The sequence below is a fragment of the Macrotis lagotis genome, chromosome 2 (assembly GCF_037893015.1).
Source record: "Macrotis lagotis isolate mMagLag1 chromosome 2, bilby.v1.9.chrom.fasta, whole genome shotgun sequence".
Classification (NCBI taxonomy): Eukaryota; Metazoa; Chordata; class Mammalia; order Peramelemorphia; family Peramelidae; genus Macrotis; species Macrotis lagotis.
Window position 1 is genome coordinate 165,976,157 of NC_133659.1, and position 22,700 is coordinate 165,998,856.

Genomic DNA, 22,700 nt, shown 5'->3' on the forward strand with positions numbered 1-22,700 from the left:
ATTTGAAAATTATTTCATCTTTGATGCCAAGATTTGTTGCAAATGATGAAGAAACAAACAAATCTATGATGAACTTAATATTCTACATACAAGATCAGCACATAACTTGATACTTGGTGCTAACTTAAATATGAAGATTGACATAAGGGAAGATGGTTCAGACTAGATTAGAAAACTACGGTTCAGAATCAAGAAATGAAAAAAAAGCCCAAAAAGCTTGTAGACTCTTCAGAAGCTCCTCAGACTTGTATGTCATGAACACTTTGTCCAAGTCATGAGTCAGAAGAAGCTCGATGAAATAACAGCAAAAAAACTAAATCAATCTACCTTAATGGACACAAAATAGCTAATTCCTAATTGATGAGGTGTTCTTGAATCAGCTCTTTGTGTCCAGTGAGATCATCAACCTGCTAAAGCAAAGGTTAAAATCAATACTAATGTAACAGGGATAAAGAGTTTTCCCCACAGGAGTGTCCTCTTTACATTGTTACTGAAAAATGGCAAACCAGATATGTAAAGAACAAGTAGAGCACCTAGTTGGGCAACCAGTCCTCCCAAAGTTCTCCAGGAATGACTATGCAGAGTGGGCTCCCTTGGTAAACCACCAGATGGTGCTCTGAGTTCAAACTGTTCCAAGGTCTGGTGCAGGCTTCTTGCACGTGCACAAATAGGACTGAGCAAGCAAGCACCTCAAATTTCCAGCAGCTTAGCCTAAGGGAATAAATGCTTTTCTGGACGATCCATAGTTTATCACATTGGCTCGGCTCCCAACCCATTTGAGATTCTCATCTCTTTCCCACAAAACATGTCTCAGAAATAATACTTATTCACATGTAGAGCATATTTAACCAAAATAACATAATAAAAATCCTGAACAGCTGACAACCTCATAGTGAATTCTGAAATCTCATATTCCTAGACTCTTTATTATACTGAAAATAAAATAAGCTTTGTTGACTTTAAAATTCTTCAGGGGTGGCTTTTTTTACTTCTAGAAAGTATGAATTTTCAGCTTTATTCTATGTCAGGCATTCTCATCAAAATAGGAACAAGAATGACTTCCCCACAGTGGCCATTAATGCCAAGAATACTTGGTCTCAAAGTCTCAAAAAATTACTGTCTTATCGCTATCCTGGTCATTCCATCTTTTGACCTGGTTGGCAGGTCAAAATCATTCACCTCAATTATGATGGGAATTGTATTCAATTTCTGATCAATGGTCAGCTTTGTCATCTAATTGCTTAATCTTCCCTGGACTAGCTAAGTACTATCTACCCTTATTGCTGCACTCATATATCTCTTCCTCTGGTATCTTTCAGTATCTTTCTTACAAAGCAGATGACTGGGGTCTCAAAATGTCCTCTTCATAATGTAATATTCAAGCTACCTTGGACAATGCCTTTATATTAAACACCCCTGGCAATTCATCTTCCCCTTTCTGTTTCTCTCTGGCACATAAGAAAGAAAATACTGAAAAACAGAGCATCTCTGGCTACAAAGAGCTGCCCTATTAAGCTGTCACACTAAATTAGAAGAAAGTAAAAAGATAGGAAGAAGATACTGTGCATGATTACTGTGACTGCAGTCTGACCTTAAAAAAAAAAGAGCAACCGTGAACTGAACTATAGGAATTAGACAAAAGTAAAAAGTGTAGTCATTATCATTTCTTAGAGAAGTTTTAACATTATAAAACAGTAACCAAAATGAGGAGCCCAAAAGATTCCACCTATTACCTCACAGAGCAAATACATGCATTTCCTTGCCAAGTGGAAACAGTCAAAGAGAATGATTTAGATTTATTTACAAAAATATTATATAGGGTGACAAAAATCTAAAAGCAGTATTCCTTTTTTTTTTGCATCTCAAGAAGCCTGCATTTTGCAAATGATTAGTGGGTGAGAATGACAATATATAGGCAAATAATCATATACTCCAGGTGGTCTGTGCTTTTAAATATGTTCTTAAACTCTCTGGGCCTCCACTCCATTTCTGTAAACTGAGATGACTAGACTCAGTAACCTCAAAGGTTCTCTACCAGCTCTAAATATATATATATAGATTCTTATTATATATCTTCACACAAGGTCACTTAGGAGAAGTATTGAATGTGCTAAGTCCCTTCTTTCATTTCTTTTGATATCAAGATGCTATCATAGAAGAGTGAATGGATTTTCCATTGACTATCCTTTATGACTTCTTGTTTAAACCCATTCCCAATACCACAAACTTCTCTTTTGTCCTCTGGTGAGCCTCATTATCAGTTCTTCAAAGATTTTAGTATTCCATGCTGGAAACTATCCAGTGATATCAGAAGAATATTGGAATGGGCCTTCATTTCTAGAAGAAGCTTGGGTTCTTTAATTTTGCAAATTTTTCAAGACTGTAAAAAAGTTAAATCCTGCTGAATTTTGAGCCCAATGTGTAATACCCATACACATTTGTCTGTAGAATACAGCAGGGATCTCCCCTGATGAGATCAGCCTAACCATTACCACTAAGGAAAAAACTATAAAAAATGCATATTGTTCATATTAGTGTAGGTAGTTGACCTGTCAGAGAGAGGGAATGGGAAGAAGTAGTGAGGGAGAGAGACAGAGTGAGTTGAAGGGTGAGGGATCACAGCAGGTGAACAGTGAGCTGGGCCTAGAACTACAAAGAAGCTCAAGAGCAGGTTTCATATTTGGGAAACTATGCAACACTTTTAAGTGATTTCAAGCACTTGTTGCTGCAAAAGCCTATATTTTTAATCCCAAGGGTCCCTTGATGGTGCTCTATGACTATAAATCACATAACATAATCAAAAGAATCAAAATTATAGATGACCCAAAAAACAATGAGGAGAGGCTTAGTGGAAATGTATCAATAGTAGCACATAACTAATAATCATCTGAACATGAGTTATGATGTAAGAGACTTCAAGGATATGTATGACTAGAAAAGGAAGAGGGCCAGTTGTGTGATGAAAGGGAGAGAAACAGGTGAATAGCCCAGCTGCTAACACTGGAACTAACAAAACAATAAAAATAACAGCTTGCATTTTATGGCATTTTAAGTTTTGCAAAGCACAAACCTTATATATTTGTTAGATGTCTTCTCACTTGATATTCATAATCATCTATGAAGCAGGTGCTCACATCATTCCCAGATGTGACATAAAGACTCAGAAATATTAATTGACTTGCCAGGGTTTACACTTCTATGAGGGGAAATTAGATTTTTTCAGGTTATAGCTATTACTTTTATCATAAGAGACCACTGGGGAATGAGAAGGAGATTGGTCTTCCTAATACCTATCTGGTATTAAAAAAACTTTCAGGTTCATGATTGATAGTTCTTCATTCTTGAAGAAGACCATGATATCAGGGAGATGATACCATGATATGCAAGTGAACTGAATTGAAGTGAGGCAGGGCTGTGCAAAGCCACTAGCCTCACATGAATCTCATGCTGAAATTAAAAACAATGCTTTCTTATCACAGGTGTTTGAAAAGCTCCAGCTTTTCTGTCCAGAATGCCCAGCAGAGCAAATTCTGATGTCTATGAATTCTCAGCTCAAACTGCATACTAACAGGTAGATGAAAGGAGGGGAGAGTGCTACCTGGAGAATTTCACTTTAGATGCCCTCTATGAGATACTTGATTTTGGCAGACAACTTTTTAAACGTATTTCATAAAGGAATTTTATTTTGAAAATTAGCACAGTTTAAGGATGGACCTTCACCTGAGGCCACCAGACATCCTAGAAATGAGATAACTTCCTAGGTGTGCAATCTTAGAAATAATTCTAAAAATCTTTTCTCATTCTCCCCTAGTTAAAACAGAATCTAACTGAAGGCCTCCATTTAATCTGCCTCTGCCCTAGGGAAGGAGCTGCTTTTGTAAGCTCCAGGGTTCTCAAGTGTTTTCCTAATACATCTGTCATCGAGGAGGATGGCCAAGGGCTCCTGAAAGCTGGTGCTATTGCAGGAACTGCTGTATTAGAAGTCACTTCTCTGGAGCCTTTTGGAGTCAATCAGACAGCTATAACAGGGGTCCAGGTATGTTCAAGAATATTTGCTAAAATGCTACATGATTGCACCATCTTAAAACTACAAAGTAATTGATCGTACCTGTTTAGGACTGGGAGCTTCTGTAGTATTTAGTATCTTCCTTAGCAAGGTTAAGCTGTCAAGAAAAGAAACAAATTCTGGCATGAGTAGTAAGGGTGAGAAACCTAGTTAATTCTAAAGACCTACCAGCAAGCCAACATATACCACAAGATCCATTAATATCATCATAGACAGCTTTAGTGAAAAATGTTCTTTGACCTTCTTTTTTTGGTCTCTATAGCCCCTTACACAGAATCAGACACATAATAAGCCCTTAATAAATGTTTTCTGAATTGTATTGAAAGAATAAAACCATTGCCTAAAATACACAATACACTTTTTTCATTCAAATCACAGAAGTTAGATCTGGAAGGTCATCTAGTCCATCTTCCCACACAGTTCACAAAATATCTTGATATATTCTCATTAAATAAATTTTTACTAAGTATAAACTATTCAAGGCCAAGATGCTGTAATGTGGAGGATACAAAAATGTCTGACTTAAATGTCCTTTCAGAGTTTGTAGAGATCATCTAACCTTTATTCCTAGGTTGTTGTTATACAGTTCTAATTGTTAGAAACTTCTTTCTGACCTGGAGCCACAGTCTTCTAAAATATGAGGTATTCATTTCTATTCAGGCTCCAGGTAACCCAGCTTCTTCCCACCTAGATTGAAAGCTTATTGAATTTTTTTGTAAGAACAATACCACTCTCTCTTTATGTGTCCCTCTTTTGATAACCTGTGCCCACCTTCTATCTCCTGTTCCCTGCTGCTTTAAGAAGCTTTATCTCCCACAGGTAGCACCAGTGACATACCTGCGGATGAGTACCCACCCCAAACTCTACACCTCTCCAGGAAGGATCCTATCAGCATTTCCCTTGGGCATGTCTCTCACCTTCACTGTCCAGTTCTATGACAGCATTGGAGAGAAATTCCACACACACAACACACAACTCTACTTGGCCCTGAATAGGTAGGAGATTCAGAACATCATTTAGTTCCTTACTTATCTTATGATCAGATTCTTGTAAATTTGTTCCATGTTATGGAGCAACTCAACTGAATTCTTTTTCATGTACCTCACTTGAACTCTTCTGTATGAAGCTAGAAACATGACTAAAAAGACTTAAGGATTTTAGGATGTCATTTTTAAGTAGAAAACTTTTAGAATGAGGTGGTTTGCTTCTTAATTCAGAGAGATAAGATATCTAGGATTCCTTTTTAAATTTTTAATCAGTAAATTCCATAGTATCTTCATTAAAAAAATCTTTATTGACCTCTTATGAGTACTGCTATGCTGAATACTATCTTTTTTTTTTTTTTTTGGCAAGGTAAGTGGCTTGCCCAAAGCCACACAGCTAGGTAATTATTAAGTGTCTGAGACTGGATTTGAACCCAGGTACTCCTGACTCCAGGGCCGGTGCTTTATCCACTGCGCCACCTAGCCACCCCTGCTGAATACTATCTAAAGAAAATTTATCTGTTCCTTATTAGCTAGCTGTCTATATTCTAAAATGTTAAAATCTTCTCTGAAGCCCCAAGCTACTAGGAGCATGTAGTAGCCATTTTGCCTACTAGAGTAGGATTTTTGTTCATCTTTTTTTTTTTTGGTGGGGGGGAGTTTACAAGGCAGTGGGATTAAGTAATTTGCCCAAGGTCACATAGCTAAGTCATTATTAAGTGTCTGAGACTAGATTCAACTCAGATCCTCCTGACTCCAGGGCTGATGCTGTATCCACTGCACTACCTAGTTGCCCCTATTCTTTCATTTTTAAAGATGTTTCCTTCCCAGCTTGTGTTGTGGAGAGAGCCCTGGACCTGGAGACAGGAAGATTGAGCTCAACTCTGACCTCAGACAACAATCAACCATGTGAGCCTGGGCAAATCATTTTAACCTCTGTCAGCCTCAGCTTCCCCAGCTGATAGGTATCAAAACAGCACCTACTTCCCACTGTTGTGAGGATCAAATAATGTGTTTGTAAAGCACTGAGCCAGGGCCTGGCCCATAGTAGTCCTTTCACAAATGCTCATTCCTTCTTATTTTTTCTCCTTTCAGAGATGATTTGTTGCTGATTGGACCAGGGAATAAGAATTATACTTATGTGGCCCAGGCTGTTAACCGGGGAGTGACACTTGTTGGACTCTGGAACCAGAGGCACCCAGGCATGGCTGATTATATCCCTGTTACAGTAGAGCATGTCATTGAGCCAGATACCAAGCTTACCTTTGTTGGAGACATCATCTGCTTCAGTACTTACCTCGTCAACCAGGATGGTTCGTATGCCCTTCCCATTACCTTGAAGATTAGAAAGTGGCCTAATTCCATCTAATGCAATCCAGCAAGCATGTAGTAAGCTTCTGCTACATGCAAGGTGTTGTGCCTATACTCTGGACCCAAGAGTCTTAGGATTTCTGAGGATAGGACCAGAGAATCACCCCTTTCTATCTGCTTTGTGACTTTGATGTCAATTGGTACTTCTCATTTCTCTCTATAGCTCCTCAACCTATGGAAGTTATTAAATATTTGTTACCATGCAGAGTGCCTAGCACATAATGATGTTTAATAAATGTTTGCTGATTGAGTGAATGAGTGAATAAATGACTGCACATAGCCCTGTACTGAATTTCACTCAGAGCCAGATAGTTTTTGCCATTGTCTACTTGAAGCAAATATACTTATCCATCATCTCTAACATACCCTGTCTCCCAGGCAGTGAGCATACTCTGAGGAGAGTAGTAACTAAGAGTGTGTGAATAAAAATAAATTGTACATAAAGCAGCTATAGGATCCTAAGTTGAAAACTAGGCTTTGCATGTATTGGATGTTGAGGAATAAAATTGATGGCTCAGCTTTGATAAGTCTTCATTTTGAAAGGGTTTGAGTTTTTAATGGAGGCAGACTACTTGTGTTCAGCAAAGAGTTTCTAAGCTAAGAAGTGACATTGAATTAGATGAGATTGCTGCAAAACATTATTTACATGAACAGAAGGGGCTCTCTGGTCTTGCTCTTGGCTCTAAGCAAATCTAACATCAAAGCTTGGGTAGAAAGTTGGTGGCTCTATGTAGGCTTTCAAGAAAGACCAGACTGGGGTGTCATTTTGACTTTGCAGCTGGCTATGGGAATTCTGTATGCCCCTATATGCATTGGGGAAAAGCAATGTGATGATAAACCCAACTTAGCAAGGACTCCAATTATAACATTTGGTACAAAGAGAACTCTTTTAGGTCCAGATCAAATCTTAGCCTCTCTGAGAGCTGAACTGCCCATGACACTGCATAGGACCAAGGAACACAAACTTTCTTCTAGGTTAGAGAGACTTTGATGAAGATACTTTTGTAATAAGACCATCAGAGTCCTAGAAATTGTCTACTATTAACGAACAAGAGGCCTCCTTCATCCTCACTTGTGCAGGGTTGGAGTCTGCCCTATGTTCACACCAATTCCCATTATTCTGAAGGTATAAACCAAGTAGCCTCACACCAGTTTATGTCATCGAAAACAGTCTTCCATATTTCTTCAATTTCTGGAGATTTAAGGTAGAATATGAAAGCCAGATTTTCTGCCAGCCCTCTCTTTTTTCTAGTCTTCCCAGCAGTTAAATGCAAAGACTTCAAGTATGTTAGCTCTTGACAGTGTCTGAAAAAGCATAACCAGAGAGCTCTCTCTGGAATATATAAATACCCTTTCTTATCCTTTGTTTTGGGGAAGAAAGGAGAAGGAAAGAGCAATCTTCATCTCCCTAGCCTATGTTATTATCCTAAAGACCCATAGATCTTGTTTTATCAGGCAAGGGAGGTAGATAACCTAGACACAAGAACAAGGTGTTCAACAAAATAGAATGTATCTTTTCAAAGTAGAAATATATATTCTGTGCCTAAGGGGTCTTTGGAACTAGAGCTTTCTGTATCAGTTCTGTGAATAAAGCCCTAAGATCAAGGTGATCAGAAAGGGCTTTCTCTCTTTGATATATATACAGCCAGGGCTAAAGTCAAGGGGCATTATCTCTTTGGTTATTTTTGCTAGGTGAACCTGGGATATGGATGATTTCAGCTAACAATATTCTGCAAACAGATGCCATCTCTGGAGCAGTAGTGGCCAGGAGTCCAGGAACAGCAACAGTTTTTTATGATATTCCAGGAGTAGTGAGAACCTATCGAGAGGTAAATTTTTAAAACAACAGACATTGAGACCAAAATGGCTATCACCATATGCCAAAGTAATTTTGTTGCTGTTCTCAAAGAGAACCAATGACATCGTGAGGATGATGTCTTGGAGTCCATTGGAATCCAGAGGCAAAAGTTATGACTCTGACTGGCCTTGCCAAAGCAATATATACCATTGATACCACCCTATCCCAAACAAATGCAGTCAGTATTATCTAAGAACCCTTTGTTCCAGAAAAGTATACTCCTCCACAGAAACTGTAAACGACAGAATTCACCCAGTGGCCAGAATTGAGATCCCTGGCAGTAAAAATGGAATGGTACAAAGAAACAGAAACTTGAACAGAGAAGATACTTAAAGCCATCAAACTTTATTTATGGGAACATAGTCATGATTAATATATAGAAATGACTTGAACTAATGAAACTGAGCTGAACATTTTTATTATAACAATTAGACATTTGTTAGCTTATTGTTGTTATTAATGTTCTTGCTGATTAATTTGAGTCCTTTTTAGATTTTGTGCTTAGGCCACTGGTTTAGCTCTTTATTTTGTAGTGAGCAGTTAGAGTTAAGAAAAAAAAACTAGATAGAACTAAGGAGTCTCTACTACTCCTCTTGTCACTGATAGGTTTCTATACTTGGGTATGTGGATTAACTTCCCTGAGCCCTAGTTTATCTATATAATAAATCTAGTGGAATCCTAGGATCTTGAAGAGACCTTACAGGTCATCTAGTTCAATTTCCAGATGTCCCTGATGTCTGTTATTATGAGAAAAGGATTTTGTAAGCATTACAGTGCTATAGAAATCTGAGGCTTTGATATTGTTATTGGAAGATCATAACATCCTTGGAAGTAAGATAGGAAAAAAACACTTTAGGTTTCTTATACTGAATGCCATGTAACTTAAGTGGATTATTGACACTATTATTAGCATTATCATCTATTCGGTTCTTTCATTCATTGGAAAAATTTGTATGCACAATCTAAGGTAATACTAGACAGAGGAATGTAGTGCAAAAGAGAATAAAACACAGTTCCAATTCTCAAGGATCTTAAAGTCTAGGGAAATTGGGGTAGAAATGAGAATGTAAGACAGAATGGGAAATAAAATTATAGCATTTGGGTGGGAAGGAGGAAGGAGAAATATATTGGTGAAGGAAAGAAGTATTTAAATTTTAACTTGAAAAATAGAGAGGATTTTGACAAGTAGAAATGGTAGGCTGGGGCTCCAGGCAGAGCAAACAGCATGAGCAAGACTTGCTTCTAGAATAAGTGTTGTGTTCTATTGGTAACCTTGAGCAGGCTTTGTGGTAGCCAGTTTTGTGATTTCTATAAAGGTAGTTTGTGGTTAGAGGAACTGATTTTTTTTCTTGGGGATAAGGGTGATTCTAAATGTAATTGACCTTTTTTAAATTTATTTTTATTCTGAATTTAATAAACATCCAATAAAATGGGCATTTCTGCATATACAGTGGAACAAATAAAGGATCACTCCTGAAACTGTAGATCTCTATTTTATATTTCTATTTTTTATTATATAATAAATTCAATCTGTAGTTTTAAAAGCTGCATTGATTGTACTTCTTTTTGACCTTCCTTCTGATCTCTTCTCTGCATTAAAAAAAAATCCTCATTGACTTTTCTTTTTTTCCTCACTCCCTTTCTTTCCTTCCACCTTCCTTTCTTTCACTACCTTAACCCTTTTTTTCCTTTGCTCTCCTATTAGTCAAGCAAAATAATTCCCATTTGGTCTATGTCCAGAAATGTATGTCTTATTATGCATCTTAACCTATAGCCTCTTTGGCAAGAGGGAGGTAACATGCTTTAGCATCAGTCCTCTGACATTGTAGTTGGTTCTTGAATTGATCAGAATTCTCAGAGGTCTTTTCTGAGTTGTTTTTCTTTAAACATTGTTATTGAATGAATTATTCTCCTGGCTTGGCAACTTAATTATATATCAGTTCATACAGTGTTCCCTAGGTTCTCTGAAACCATCCAGTTCATCTTTTTCTTACGGGACAATAATATTCCACTACATTCATTCACCATAATTTTTAGCCATTCCTCATTAGATGGACACCCTTTTTGTTTCCACTTCTTTGCTACTGTAGTGGTTTTTTGGGTACAAAGAACTGCTTTAAATATTTTTTATAGATAGGGGGTTTTTTCCTCTTTCTTTGATCTTTTTTTTTTGGGGGGGGGTATTGTCCTGGCAGTGATATAGTTGTATCAGTTAGGTGGTATAGTAGTTAAAACACCAGCCCTGGAGTGAGGAGGACCTGAGTTCAAATCAGGTCTCATGCTTAACTTTACTATCTCTGTGACTTTGGACAAGTCACTTAACCCTGATTGCCTCATATCCAGGGCTATCTCTAGTCATCCTGATTCATATCTGATCACTGGATCCAAATGGCTCCAGAGAAGAAAGTGAGACTGGTGATTTAGCACGGCACCTTCCCTCACTCAAATCCCATTCATGTGCTTGTCATGGCATTACCTCTCTGATGTCATGGTTTTCTTTAAGTACAAAGGACAAACAACAAACATTGCTAAATCAAAGTAAATGCACAAGCTAATGATTTTAGGGGGATAATTACAAATTGCTTTCCAGAATTACTGAACCAATTCAGAGGTGCATCAGTTCATTATGTGACTGACCTTTACATGACAATTGAAAGATTTCAAAGATTTACTTTATGTACATTATCTTATTTAATTCTTACAACAATATTAAGATGTAGGTATTGGGGGCGGCTAGGTGGCGCAGTGGATAAAGCACCGGCCCTGGAATCAGGAGTACCTGAGTTCAAATCCAGTCTCAGACACTTAATAATTACCTAGCTGTGTGGCCTTGGGCAAGCCACTTAACCCCATTATTTGCCTTGCAAAAAAAAAACTAAAAAAAAAAGACTTAGCTCTTGGGGCTAAAAAAACAAGGAGTGGGACAAGATGTAGGTATTGGGTATTATTAGTCTCATTTTTCAAATAAGAAAATTGAAACTCAGAGGAGTTACATGATTTGCCCCATAGTAAGCTGCTAGTAACTATCAAAGGCAAAATTCAAACCCATACATGTTCTGAGTCTGAGCATTTTTTCCACATTCCATTCTGTCTATATTCCAGTAGAGGGTTATAGAATTCCTGATTTCTCCTTTGGTTTGGTGACAGGTGATTGTTAATGCCTCTTCAAGATTAACTCTCAGCTATGACCCCAAGACCTACCTTACCAATACCCCTAATTCAACTGTATTCAGACTCTTCATCACTGCGGGCAGGAATGGTGTCAACCTCAAAGGTCAGGAAGGTGTCTCTGGGTTTGGATGAGTGCCTCCATCTTTGTTTTCCCCTTTGAACAGATAATTCAAAATTCCTTTACCTAGGGTGAGTAAACAGCTGAATAAATATGTCATAGAGGATTGTCCATCATCAAAATAATTGAAGGAGGAAAGCTATGAAATTTTTCTCCCTAGAGAAGTGACATACAACTGTCTGTCTTGGATAGTTGTAGCCTTCCCTGACAGCAAGAAGTAGATGAGATGACATTTGAAAAATTATATTGCATTATTTTGGGGTCGGCTAGGTGGCACAGTGGATAGAGCACCGGCCTTGGAGTCAGGAGTACCTGAGTTCAAATCCAGCCTCAGACACTTAGTAATTACCTAGCTGTGTAGCCCTGGGCAAGCCACTTAACCCCATTGCCTTGCAAAAAAAAAAATCCTAAAAAAAGAAAGAAAAATTATATTTTGTCATCTTTCCTTGACTGTGTTTATTTCAGTGATATAGAATCAAAGAAATATGATTCATTTCTATTCTTCCCTTATGAAAATAGGGTTAGAACTTATTTATTGATCTCTTCTTGCTTATTAGGTTCCTGTACCGCAACTCAGGCCTCTGCCATCACAAAAATACTCCTTCCTGAGACTCTCATGCTGTGTCATGTACAATTTAGTAATACAATGCTGGACATTCCAGCAAGCAAAGTTTTCCATGTTAATTCAAATTTCAGCATTGATAAAGGTAAGCTCTGTTTTCCTCTTCTATTTATTTCTTTATCTAGTCTTCATTGAATAGAAACTCCAGCATTCCCCAGAATCATTGGAGATGCAGCTTCTAGCAAAATACGCAGTTAACATTTTCATTAAGAGCCTACACTAAGTAGACAACTAGATGTTCTCAGTGGATAGAGTACCACCCCTGGAGTCAGGAGGACCTGAGTTCAAACATGATCACAGACACTTAATAATTACCTACCCCTGTGACCTTGTACAATTCACTTACACTGGACCTTCATGCGCATTATTCATGTTGACCCTTTCCAGCCCTGCCAACCTCCAGGGTCTTTATTCTCATTGCCTCTTCTTTGTCCCAATGAGTTAGTGATAATGTGTCACTTTCTTGAATGAGATCCCCCTACTTTTCTCCTTTCCATGAATCCGTATTACTCTTTCCTTCACAGTTCATTTCAATCAATGTTTGCTATGTGCCTACAACATACATACTCTATGCTAAGTCATGAAGGGGGATACAGATCTTAGAAATGACAAGTGACCCCGGGGGTGGGGCTAGACCTAAAAGCAGGACATCCTCACACCAGACTCAGATACATGGGTGCTGTGGGTCTTGGCCAAGCCACTGAATCTTGATTTGTCTCAGTTTCTTCAGTTGTAAAATAAGAGTCAGAATAGCACCTACCTCACAAGCTCAGGGTCTGGCACTTGTAGATGTTTGTTATTCCCTTCCTTATTCCCCATGTGATGTAGTTAGTTATAGGTATTTATACACACATACACATACATTTAAACATATATAATATATAATGATAGAGACAACACCACTAAAAAACACCATATGATTAAGTAATATAGTTATTTGTTGTTCATTCTCGAAGACCACCATAGCATCAGGGAGGTGATGCCATGACAAGTTCATGAGTTAGATTCAAGTGAGGCTGTGCAGAGTCACCAGCCTCATTTTCTCCTCCAGAGCCATCTTGGTCCAGTGGTCAAATATGAATCAAGATGATGGAAGGTGGCCCTAGTAATTCATAGGAATCAGAAAGAAGAATAGAATTTGCATTTCTTAGTATGACTTAAAATACAGGAATAACAAACTGGTTCTTGGGCTGGGAGGGTAACAAAAGCTGACAAGAATGTATTACTTTTTATATTGCATATCTCATTACAAGGTCTTAAAAAGACTTCAGGAGAAAAATGACTATAAACTTTGACCAGGCTAGATATTATGGAATAACTACAATTAATGAATAACAGGAAAAAAAGAAAGAACTGAAGAACTGAGTGTAAACTAAAGTCTAATTTTCTTATATTATTTTTCTTACTGTTTTTGAAATATGACTAATATAGAAATATGTTTTGCATGATTTTACATTTGGAATTGATATATTGCTTGCCTTCTTAGTAGGTATGGGAGGGGAGAAGGGGAAGAATTTGAAATTGAAAATTTAAAAAGAAAAGAATGTTTTAAATAAATAATTAAATTCTTTAAAAACAAGAAAGATATCAGGATAGCTAAAATTTCATAAGCAAGAAATAAAATACATTATAAATTGCAAAATGGATGATTTTGATTCTAAAATTAAAGTTTTTGCACTAATAAAACCAGTGCTACCAAGATTAAAAGGAAAACAGAAACAGTTTTCACAGCTAGGGTTCTGATAAAGATCTCATTTCTAAAATATATGGAGAATTACATCCAATTTATGAGGTTACAAATCATTCCTCATTTGATAAATGGGCAAAGGATATGAACAGACAGTTTGTAAATGAAGAAATTAAAGTTAAATATAATCATGTGAAAAAATTACTGATTAGAGAAATGAAAATTAAACAAGATTCTACCTCACACCTATCAGACTGGCTAAGGTGACAAAAAGGGAAAACAATCAATGTTGAAGAGGGTGTTAAAGGATTCGGACATTTAATTGTTGGTAGAGTTGTGAACTGATCCAACTATTCTGGAAAGCAATATGGAACTAAACCCTTTGACCCAGCAATACTAATAATACTAAGCCTATATCCATAAGAAATCATAAAAAATGGGAAAAGTCCCACATATTCCAAAATATTCATAGCTGCTCTTTTTGTAGTGGCAAAGAATGGGAAATTGAGGGAATGCACATCAATTGGGGAATGGTTAAAAAAGATATGGTATATGAATGTTATGGAATATTATTGTTTTATAAGAAACAATGAATGGTCAGACTCTAGAGAAAAACAGAATGAATTACAAGAACTGATACTGAGTGAAGGGAGCAGGACCAAGAGAACATTGAATGCATTAACAACAACCAAGGTTGATCAACCTTGATGGATGAAGCTCTTCTCAGAAGTTCAGAAAGCTAGGACAATTCTAAGATACCTGCTATGGAAATACTGCCCACATTCAAAAGAAGAAAAATAAAACAAAACAAAACTAGGAAAAAAACTACAGAATATGAATGAATACTACATTCACTTTTTAAAATTTTTCATTTTTCTTTCCTATCTCATGTTTTTTTTCTTTTCCCTTAATCCTAATTCCTCATAGTGAAAATGACTAATCTATAAATAGATTAAGTACAAATGTGTATGTACAATATTCACCAGACTCTTCACCCCTGAGGAGGTGGGAAGAAGGTGGAAAAGGAGGGTGGAGGGAAATTATGGAACTTAAAAATATTGGATGACTATTGAAAAGCTTTCACAACATGTAATTCAAAAAATAGAATAAAATATCAATTGGGGAAAAAAAGAGCAGCCAACAAGGGAAAATTCTGAAACAATGCAAGCCTTAGAGGGGAAATAACCACTCCCCTCTTAGAATGTATGATAGAGGAGGAGAGGAAATCCAGGAATAACTTTGACATGTACCCTAGATTTTAGGAGAGCAGATTTTAAAGGGTTCAGAGAAAAAGTTAGTTTTCTCTTAAAATTCCATGAGGAAGGGGTGGCTAGGTGGCACAGTGGATAAAGCACCATCCCTGGAGTCAGGAGTACCTGGGTTCAAATCCGGTCTCAGACACTTAATAATTACCTAGCTGTGTGGCCTTGGGCAAGCCACTTAACCCCATTTGCCTTACCGAAATCTAAATAAAAAAAAATTCCATGGGGAAAATAAACTCAGGGGAAAGAGGAAACTCTAAAAGAGTGAAATTCTAAAGCCACAAATAGAAGCCATTTAATTGACAAGAAAAAATAGGAGGCTAACAGTTAAGAGAAGGGTAATATGAGAGCAAGGCATGCTCTTGTAAAATAAAGTCATATTCTGAAGTTCACAATAACCTGAGACTGATGAGGAAAATTAATAAAAACCAAAAAAAAATTTCTTTTTTAGCTATGATGGAGAAAAAGAGAATTTTCCAACTTTTTTTCCTCCCTCCAAAAAAAAAAGCTGGCTTTTTGAGATGGAGAAAATGATAATTCACAAGAGAGCTGCTTATTTTGCTTCTGTTTGCTTTAAACTGCCCTTTATGAATTCAAGTCACTTGATCCAGATTAACTATATCCTTAAGTCACAAAAGTATTGGCAGGGGGCAACTAGATGTCCCAATGAATTAGAGCACCAACCTTGGAGTCAGGAGGATCTAAGTTCAAATTTGACCTCAGACTCTTGATAATTATTAGCTGTGTGACCTTGGACAAGTCACTTAATCCCATTGCTTTACCAAAAAAACAAAAAAAGTGGCAGATGTGAATGTTTGAGCTACTATCAGTGATGTTACAAAGCAACAGAAAGGTACTTCAGGACTCAAGAAGATCAGATATCCCCATCTTTCTTCAGAAGAGAAAAAGCAAAATACAATATGAAAACTACAGTCTGGTGAACATAGCTTCAATTTTGAGAAGATAGCTATCAAACATTTAGAAAAATCAGTGATGATCCCAAAGAAACATTGTGGCCTTATCAAGAACTAGACATTCTATATTAAACTATTTTCCTTTTTGAAATTGCTAGATCAGAGCATACTGTAGATAAAGTTTAAGCTTGGTTTTTAGCAAAATATTTGTTACATTTTCTCATACTATTCCAATGGGAGAAAAAATGTAGAGATTGGGCCAGATTGATAGAATACAGTGTGACAAATTCATAGCTGGTTAAATATTGGACTCAAATAGTTAATGATTCCCTGATCCTTTGTAATGATGAGTTCAGTGAAATGTCACAGGGATCCATTCGTGGCCATGGACTGTTTAACTGTTTTGATGATTTGGATAAAGTTACAGATTGTATGTCAGCTGGGAACTATATAGCTAATCCACTGGGTTAGGTAGCTAGGATTCCTGTCACTTTTGACCTTTGCATATCAGGACATTGAATTGAATTCCATAAAATGAAATGTTTGAATTCAAAAAAGTTTTAACAGGTTCAGGAGGAGGCAAAGCATGGTTAAAAGCTTGTCTGAGGGGTGGCAGTGAATAGAGCACCGGCCTTGGAGTCAGGAGTACCTGGGTTCAAATCTGACCTCAGACACTTAATAATTACCTAGCCATGTGGCCTTGGGCAAGCCACTTAACCCCATTGCCTAAAAAAAAAAAGAAAAAAAAGAATCAGAAGAAGAAGAAGAAGAAGCTTGTCTGAAAAAAAGATCTGGGTCAGTAATAAAGCTGGGGCTACAAAGAAAGGCAAAAACAGGAGCTATGCCCTCAAGAAGCTCACATTCTAATGGGAGAGAGGAATGTTAACAACTATATACTGTCTACAATGTAAATAAGAGTTAATTTCAGAAGGAAGGCACTAGCAGTGATGGGAACTAGGAGAGCCTTCTGCAGAAGGTGGAAAGCCAGGAGGCACAGATCAGAAAGGAAAGCTTTGCAGGCATGAATAAAGGCAGAGCTGGGAGACAGTCTAGATCACAAACTCAGTAGGGGTCTGGAGTGTGATGTGGGAACCAAAAAAGTTAATGTGATCTTGAGCTGTATTAACAGTGGCATGACTTCCAGGAATCAGCAGGAATTTGTATCCTTTGATTATATGTCTATTAGATATTGAATTATTGCCCAGATGGATTTTTATCAGTTCTCTTTAAATTATTTTATTCATCATATTTATCAAAAATTATTTTCAGTGATAATTTCAACAAAAATTTATTAAATAACAACTTTGGACAAAAATACTATGCTAGCATGAACTGATGCTGAGCAAAATGAGCAGAACCAGAAAAACATTGCACATCCTAACAGCAAAATGGGGGTGACGATCAACCTTGATGGACTTGCTCATCCCTGCAGGGCAACAACCAGGAACAATTTTGGGCCATCTGCAATGGAGAATACCATCTGTATACAGCAAAAGAATTATGGACTTTGAATAAAGACCAAAGACTATTTACAGTCAAATTAGGAAAAAAATTATATTATTAAGTAATTTTACTACCTCATACTTTATTTTTCTTAAGGATATGATTTCTCTCTCATCACATTCAGCTGAGATCAATGTATACCATGGAACCAATGTAAAGACTGACAGAATGCCTTCTGTGGCGGGGGGGAAGCAAGAATGGGGGGAAAAGTTATAAAACTCAAAATAAATAAAATCTTTCTTAAAAAAAATACTATGGGGCAGCTAGGTGGCACAGTGGATAGAGCACTGGCCCTGGAGTCGGGAATACCTGAGTTCAAATCAGGCCTCAGACACTTAATAATTACCTATCTGTGTGGTCTTGGGCAAGCCACTTAACCCCATTGTCTTGTAAAAACCTAAAAAAAAAATACTATGCTAGCTTCTGAGGAAGTTCCAAAACTCAAATGAGAAATTGTGGCTTGAGTTTATTGTCTGATAGATGATAAAACACAAACAATAACTACAACAAATAACTACAATAAACAATATCATTTAATAAATATGAGATCTGAGGAGGAAGATATTAGGGGATCAGGGAAGTTTTCATGAATGAAGTGTCATTTGAGTTGAAATTTTAAAAGGATAAATCAAGAAATCTTTTATTAAGCACCCACTTTTTGCCAGTTGCTATGCTGGGTGCTGGGGATACAAAGGCAAAAATGAAACATTCTATCAGGAAAAACAGAGCTATAAGGGTAGGCATGTTTATAGAACTAGCTAGAGTTCCAAGATTGAGCTTAAAAGGAAACTTAGGGTATTATGAGAAACAGATAAGAAAAGCTAGCTTCACAAATGAAGTGTCAAATCAAGATGTCCTTTCCAAGATGGCTTAAAGGGGTCCAGGTTGGATCCAGGTTCTAAAAGTGCCAAACTAGAGAGTCAGAGAGAGCTGCCAGAATTGAAGTCACCTGCAAAGTTATGTAGTTAAACACATATGCTGTCGATAAGGGAAGGAAACATGGAAGTGCTAAATATTCTCTTGAGAGAGAGAGAGGTGCTGCTATTATCCCCATTTTACAGTTGGGGAAACTGAGGCAGACAGGTTACATGATTGGTTCAGAGTCACAAAGCTAGGAAACGTCTGAGACCAGATTTAAATTTGTGGTCTCTCCCCCGTAGCCATCTACTGGCCTTTCTGTCACTTAGAGACTTGAAGCAGGGACTCTAATTAGGAGACTATCACAACAGTCCAAGTAAGGCATGTGATCTGAACTTTGGTGGTACCTGTGCAAATGGAAAGAAGAGCACGGATAAGAATCAGAGGCCTCCCTTTGAGAGATAGTGGCTATGGGAATGCAAAGGATATACAAAGGTGGAGGTCACAGAAGGACTTGGTCATTGTGATTTCACATAAGAGATGTGATAGAGAGAAAAATTTAAAAAAAATAACACATTTCCAAACCTGAGTAATACAATTTGTCAATTTTATGGTTCTAATAGGATATATCTGGGTAGGTATATCCCTTGTGGTGTTGGAAATATAGATCTGAAGTTTAGAAAAAGCAGATATCTTGTTCGATTGTGACTAACTTCATAACCCCAGGGATCATACTGTTCATGAGGTTTTCTTGACAAAGATACTAGAATGCCTTCTTCAGTTTTATACAGGCAGAGGTTCAATGACTTGCTCAGGGCACACAGTTAGTGTCTGAGGTCATTTTTGAACTCTGGTCTTTCTTAATCTAAGTCCAGTGCTCAAAGCTGACCTATACATACATACATACATATATATGCATACATATATATATTTTTATATACACATATACTTTTTTTTTCAAAATAATCTGCATTGAAGTGGTAGTTGAAGCCTTGAGGAATGAATGTGATCACCAACAGAGTAAACATGTGTGAAGAAAAGGACAAAGGACAGAACTTTGAGGAGAGGGTGAGGAAGAGGAGGAGAAATGGTTAGAAAACCAGAAGAGTTGTACCTCCTAAAACAGGGAATTGGCCCCTTTACTCTTCTTCATATTTGATAATCCATCTCCCTTCTCTATGTCTGCACACAGTAACTTTGGTTACTGTGTAACTTTGGTAACTTTATTCCCTTATATATGAAATGAAAGCCTCCTTTTCTTTAATTTATTTATTCTTTTTTAATTCTGAACTTAAATACACCAAATACATTGCCATTTATACAACAGAACACAAAAAGAAGATTGTATGTGAAACAGAAGTTAACATTTTATGTCATTTTTTTAGTCTATAATAAATTCTACATGTTACTTTCAAAGCTGTTCTGCTTGTCTGTGCTTCTCTATCTGATCTGCCTTCTTTTCTGTGCAATACTTAAAAAGTGTCAGTCACCCTTTTCTCTAGGGAATTATTACCATCCTCTTAATTAAAAACAAAATACAAAAAACCCTTGTGAAAAAAATCACACAAAATGAACACACACATGAGACCATCATCAAAATCTCTGACAGGAAATGGGAAACCCTCCAGAGCAGGGATGGGAAACCTCTGGCCAACGTTGTGGCCTACAGCTACAGGCAGGACTCAAAATTCAATAAATCTATCAGCTTTTTAGGGATAAATTAAATGTTCCAAATCTAGCCCTTGAATGATGTTATAAAATATCCAAATGACCTTTTTGGCAGAAAAAAGGTTCTCCACCCCTGCTTTAGAGTCATTTTTCAAACTTGTTTTTTCTTTACTATTTTGTTGTCCTTAATATAATTTGTTTTCCAGATTCTGTTCATTTCACTTTTACATCAATTCACATGACTCAGGATTCTCTAAAATGCTCTCTTTCTTCCCCCAAGCTGGAAATATTCCATTCCATTCAAATACCACAACTTGTTATTTGCTTGTTGGTGGACACCCCCTTAGATTCTCATTCTTTGCTCTTTTTAATTTTTTCTGCAGGATCATGAAATTGGTTTTGTTTGCAGCTATTCCTTTCCTTCTAATATCCTTCTAATCTCCCCCCCCACCCCTTCTTTATGTGTTCAGTTCACACACCTGTTAAAAGAAAGACCATATTTCACCCTCTTCCTTTTCTGTAAACTAAAGTATTCCTTTTAACCTTACTTTCTCTTTCCCCTCTTTAAACCTATAGTAGTACACTAGCCATCCCCTCATCCTCTGCTTTTCTCATTCTTTGGTCAACATGGATACAGTAAGATTCTGAAGAGATATTTGTTTCTTCTTTCCACCCCTTACAGTGCTCTAGTTAGGTTTCTAGGTTTCTTTTGATTTGTGTTGTCTTTTCAAGTTCCTGCTCAGTTATGGTCTTTTCATCAGAAATGCTTAAAAGTTCCCCATTCCATTTAAGGTCTATTTTTCCTCAGTAAGATTATACTTCGCTTTGGATGGTAAGTTATTTTTGATTGTTAAGTCTCAATTTTTTGCTTTTTTAGAATATTATATTCCAGAGTAGCTAGGTTGCACAATGGGTAGAGCACCAGTCCTAGAGTCAGGAAGACCTGAGTTCAAATATGACCTCAGACATTTAATAATTAGCTAGCCATGTGACTTTGGGCAAGTCACTTAACCCTACAGCCTCGCAAAAACCAAAAAGAAAAAAAATCAGAATATTATATTCCATTCCTAGATCATCTCCTCTTATATTGATAGTGAAAACTCCAGTTCTGGGTGATCCTGGTACTTGAATTGTTTCTTTGCAGATATTTACAGTAGTTTTTTTTTCTTTGAAGTAAAAATTCTAGCTTTTGGCTATTAAATGACATCTCAAAATGTATAGTATTTTTTTTAATAGTATAGTGATCAGTGTCTTTGTTGATTTACCTATCCTTCCAATTTTAGTTCCTGAATTGGGACTTTGTGTCAAAGGCAGATATTGTTTTCTATTAGGATCCTGGACGAGGTGATTGATCCTGCTTGTTCTTGTTCTAGGAAACTTTAATTTGTGTCTTAAGGACAGAGTCCCTGGATCTTTAAGGTTCAATGTGCTGGATTTTTTTTCTTCTTACAGAGGAATATTTACTTCAATGATATAGCAAAAAGAGTACAAACGTTTCTTCCAATATCTTTGCAGCATATCTTTACCAGCACCATTTTCAGTCTTAGGGGAAGTAGATTTAAAGCTTAACCTGGTGCTACATTGCATTGGCCTTAGCATGTTCTTGTCTAAATGTGGTATCACTGAAGCATGAGTCCTTCTGCTGGCCTGGGATCCCTACACATGAAATCATTGCTTGGTCCCTGGAGCATCAATTCTATAGCAGCTATAAAGTCCAACCTGGTTTTCATCTCTTGAATTCCTATGTCTCATTATTCCAACCAATGGCAGAAACTTCACTCCCTGCACATAAAAATGGAAGAGAAAATGAAAAAGGCCGGTGAAGGAAAGTCTTCTCTCCCAGAGTCAAAGGACCTCAAATGGGAAAAGCCCTAAGGCCCTTCCTACCCTTTACTGCATAGTTCCTTACTGTATTTCTGTGAGTTACCCAAGTTCTTGTAGGTGCTAATGGAAGAACTTCCTTAGGCTTCTCAACAGAGTTCTCAGGGCCTCAGAATCCCTGGGTGCCCAGGTCGTTTACAGGTTTAGCCTTTTTCTACCACACTTACATGCTACCAAAACCTCCCTGGATCTTTCTGGTCAGGGTAGGGAAGAAAGTTCCATTTTTGCTACTTCCAGAAACAAGGCTTATAGGCTGTTAATATTTCTGGTCCATCTCTGATTATGCTGGGAAGCTGCCAGTTTGTTTGCCTAAAATGACCCTGGTTTTGCAAATGGCCCCCTACTGAGCTTTTGTGCAATTTTGGGATAGTAGTTTACTGTAGTTTTTCATGATTCCTGATTATTATTCAGTCTGATGCAAAACTCCAATTTTTCCTAAAGTACCACTGGCAGGACTGGATATGTAGCTATCTTGGATGGAATATGCATCATGCATTCTGATAACTAAATACTGCTAAGCCCCTAGGTCACCAACCTGATGGCTCCATCAGGGTACTCAGTGCATATGCTCAGGCTTTCCCAGCAAATATAATATTCCCACTCCTCACCAAATGTTACTCTCCTGTAAGTTCATAGAGTAATTGCCCTTCCATTGCTCTGAGCCCTCCCAGGCTTATGGACAGTGTTGTTAACCTCCAATTCATTATTTATCTAGGGAAAATGAAAATGGATTATTAA

At 37.2% G+C, this 22,700-nt stretch overlaps 1 protein-coding gene across 6 annotated transcripts in view; it reads left to right on the forward strand.

Moving 5' to 3' along the window:
- Nucleotides 1–22,700, forward strand: part of NUP210L (nucleoporin 210 like) — a 115,253-nt gene that overhangs the window by 81,236 nt on the left and 11,317 nt on the right. For 5 of the 6 annotated variants that reach the window (XM_074223430.1, XM_074223433.1, XM_074223435.1 and 2 more), the window contains 7 exons: nucleotides 3,480–3,571; nucleotides 3,862–4,036; nucleotides 4,886–5,061; nucleotides 6,145–6,362; nucleotides 8,113–8,249; nucleotides 11,426–11,552; nucleotides 12,125–12,274. In XM_074223430.1, the coding sequence (XP_074079531.1) occupies nucleotides 3,480–3,571; nucleotides 3,862–4,036; nucleotides 4,886–5,061; nucleotides 6,145–6,362; nucleotides 8,113–8,249; nucleotides 11,426–11,552; nucleotides 12,125–12,274 (1,075 nt within the window). The remainder of the gene's footprint in view (nucleotides 1–3,479; nucleotides 3,572–3,861; nucleotides 4,037–4,885; nucleotides 5,062–6,144; nucleotides 6,363–8,112; nucleotides 8,250–11,425; nucleotides 11,553–12,124; nucleotides 12,275–22,700) is intronic. The other variant, XM_074223434.1, reaches the window with a different exon arrangement.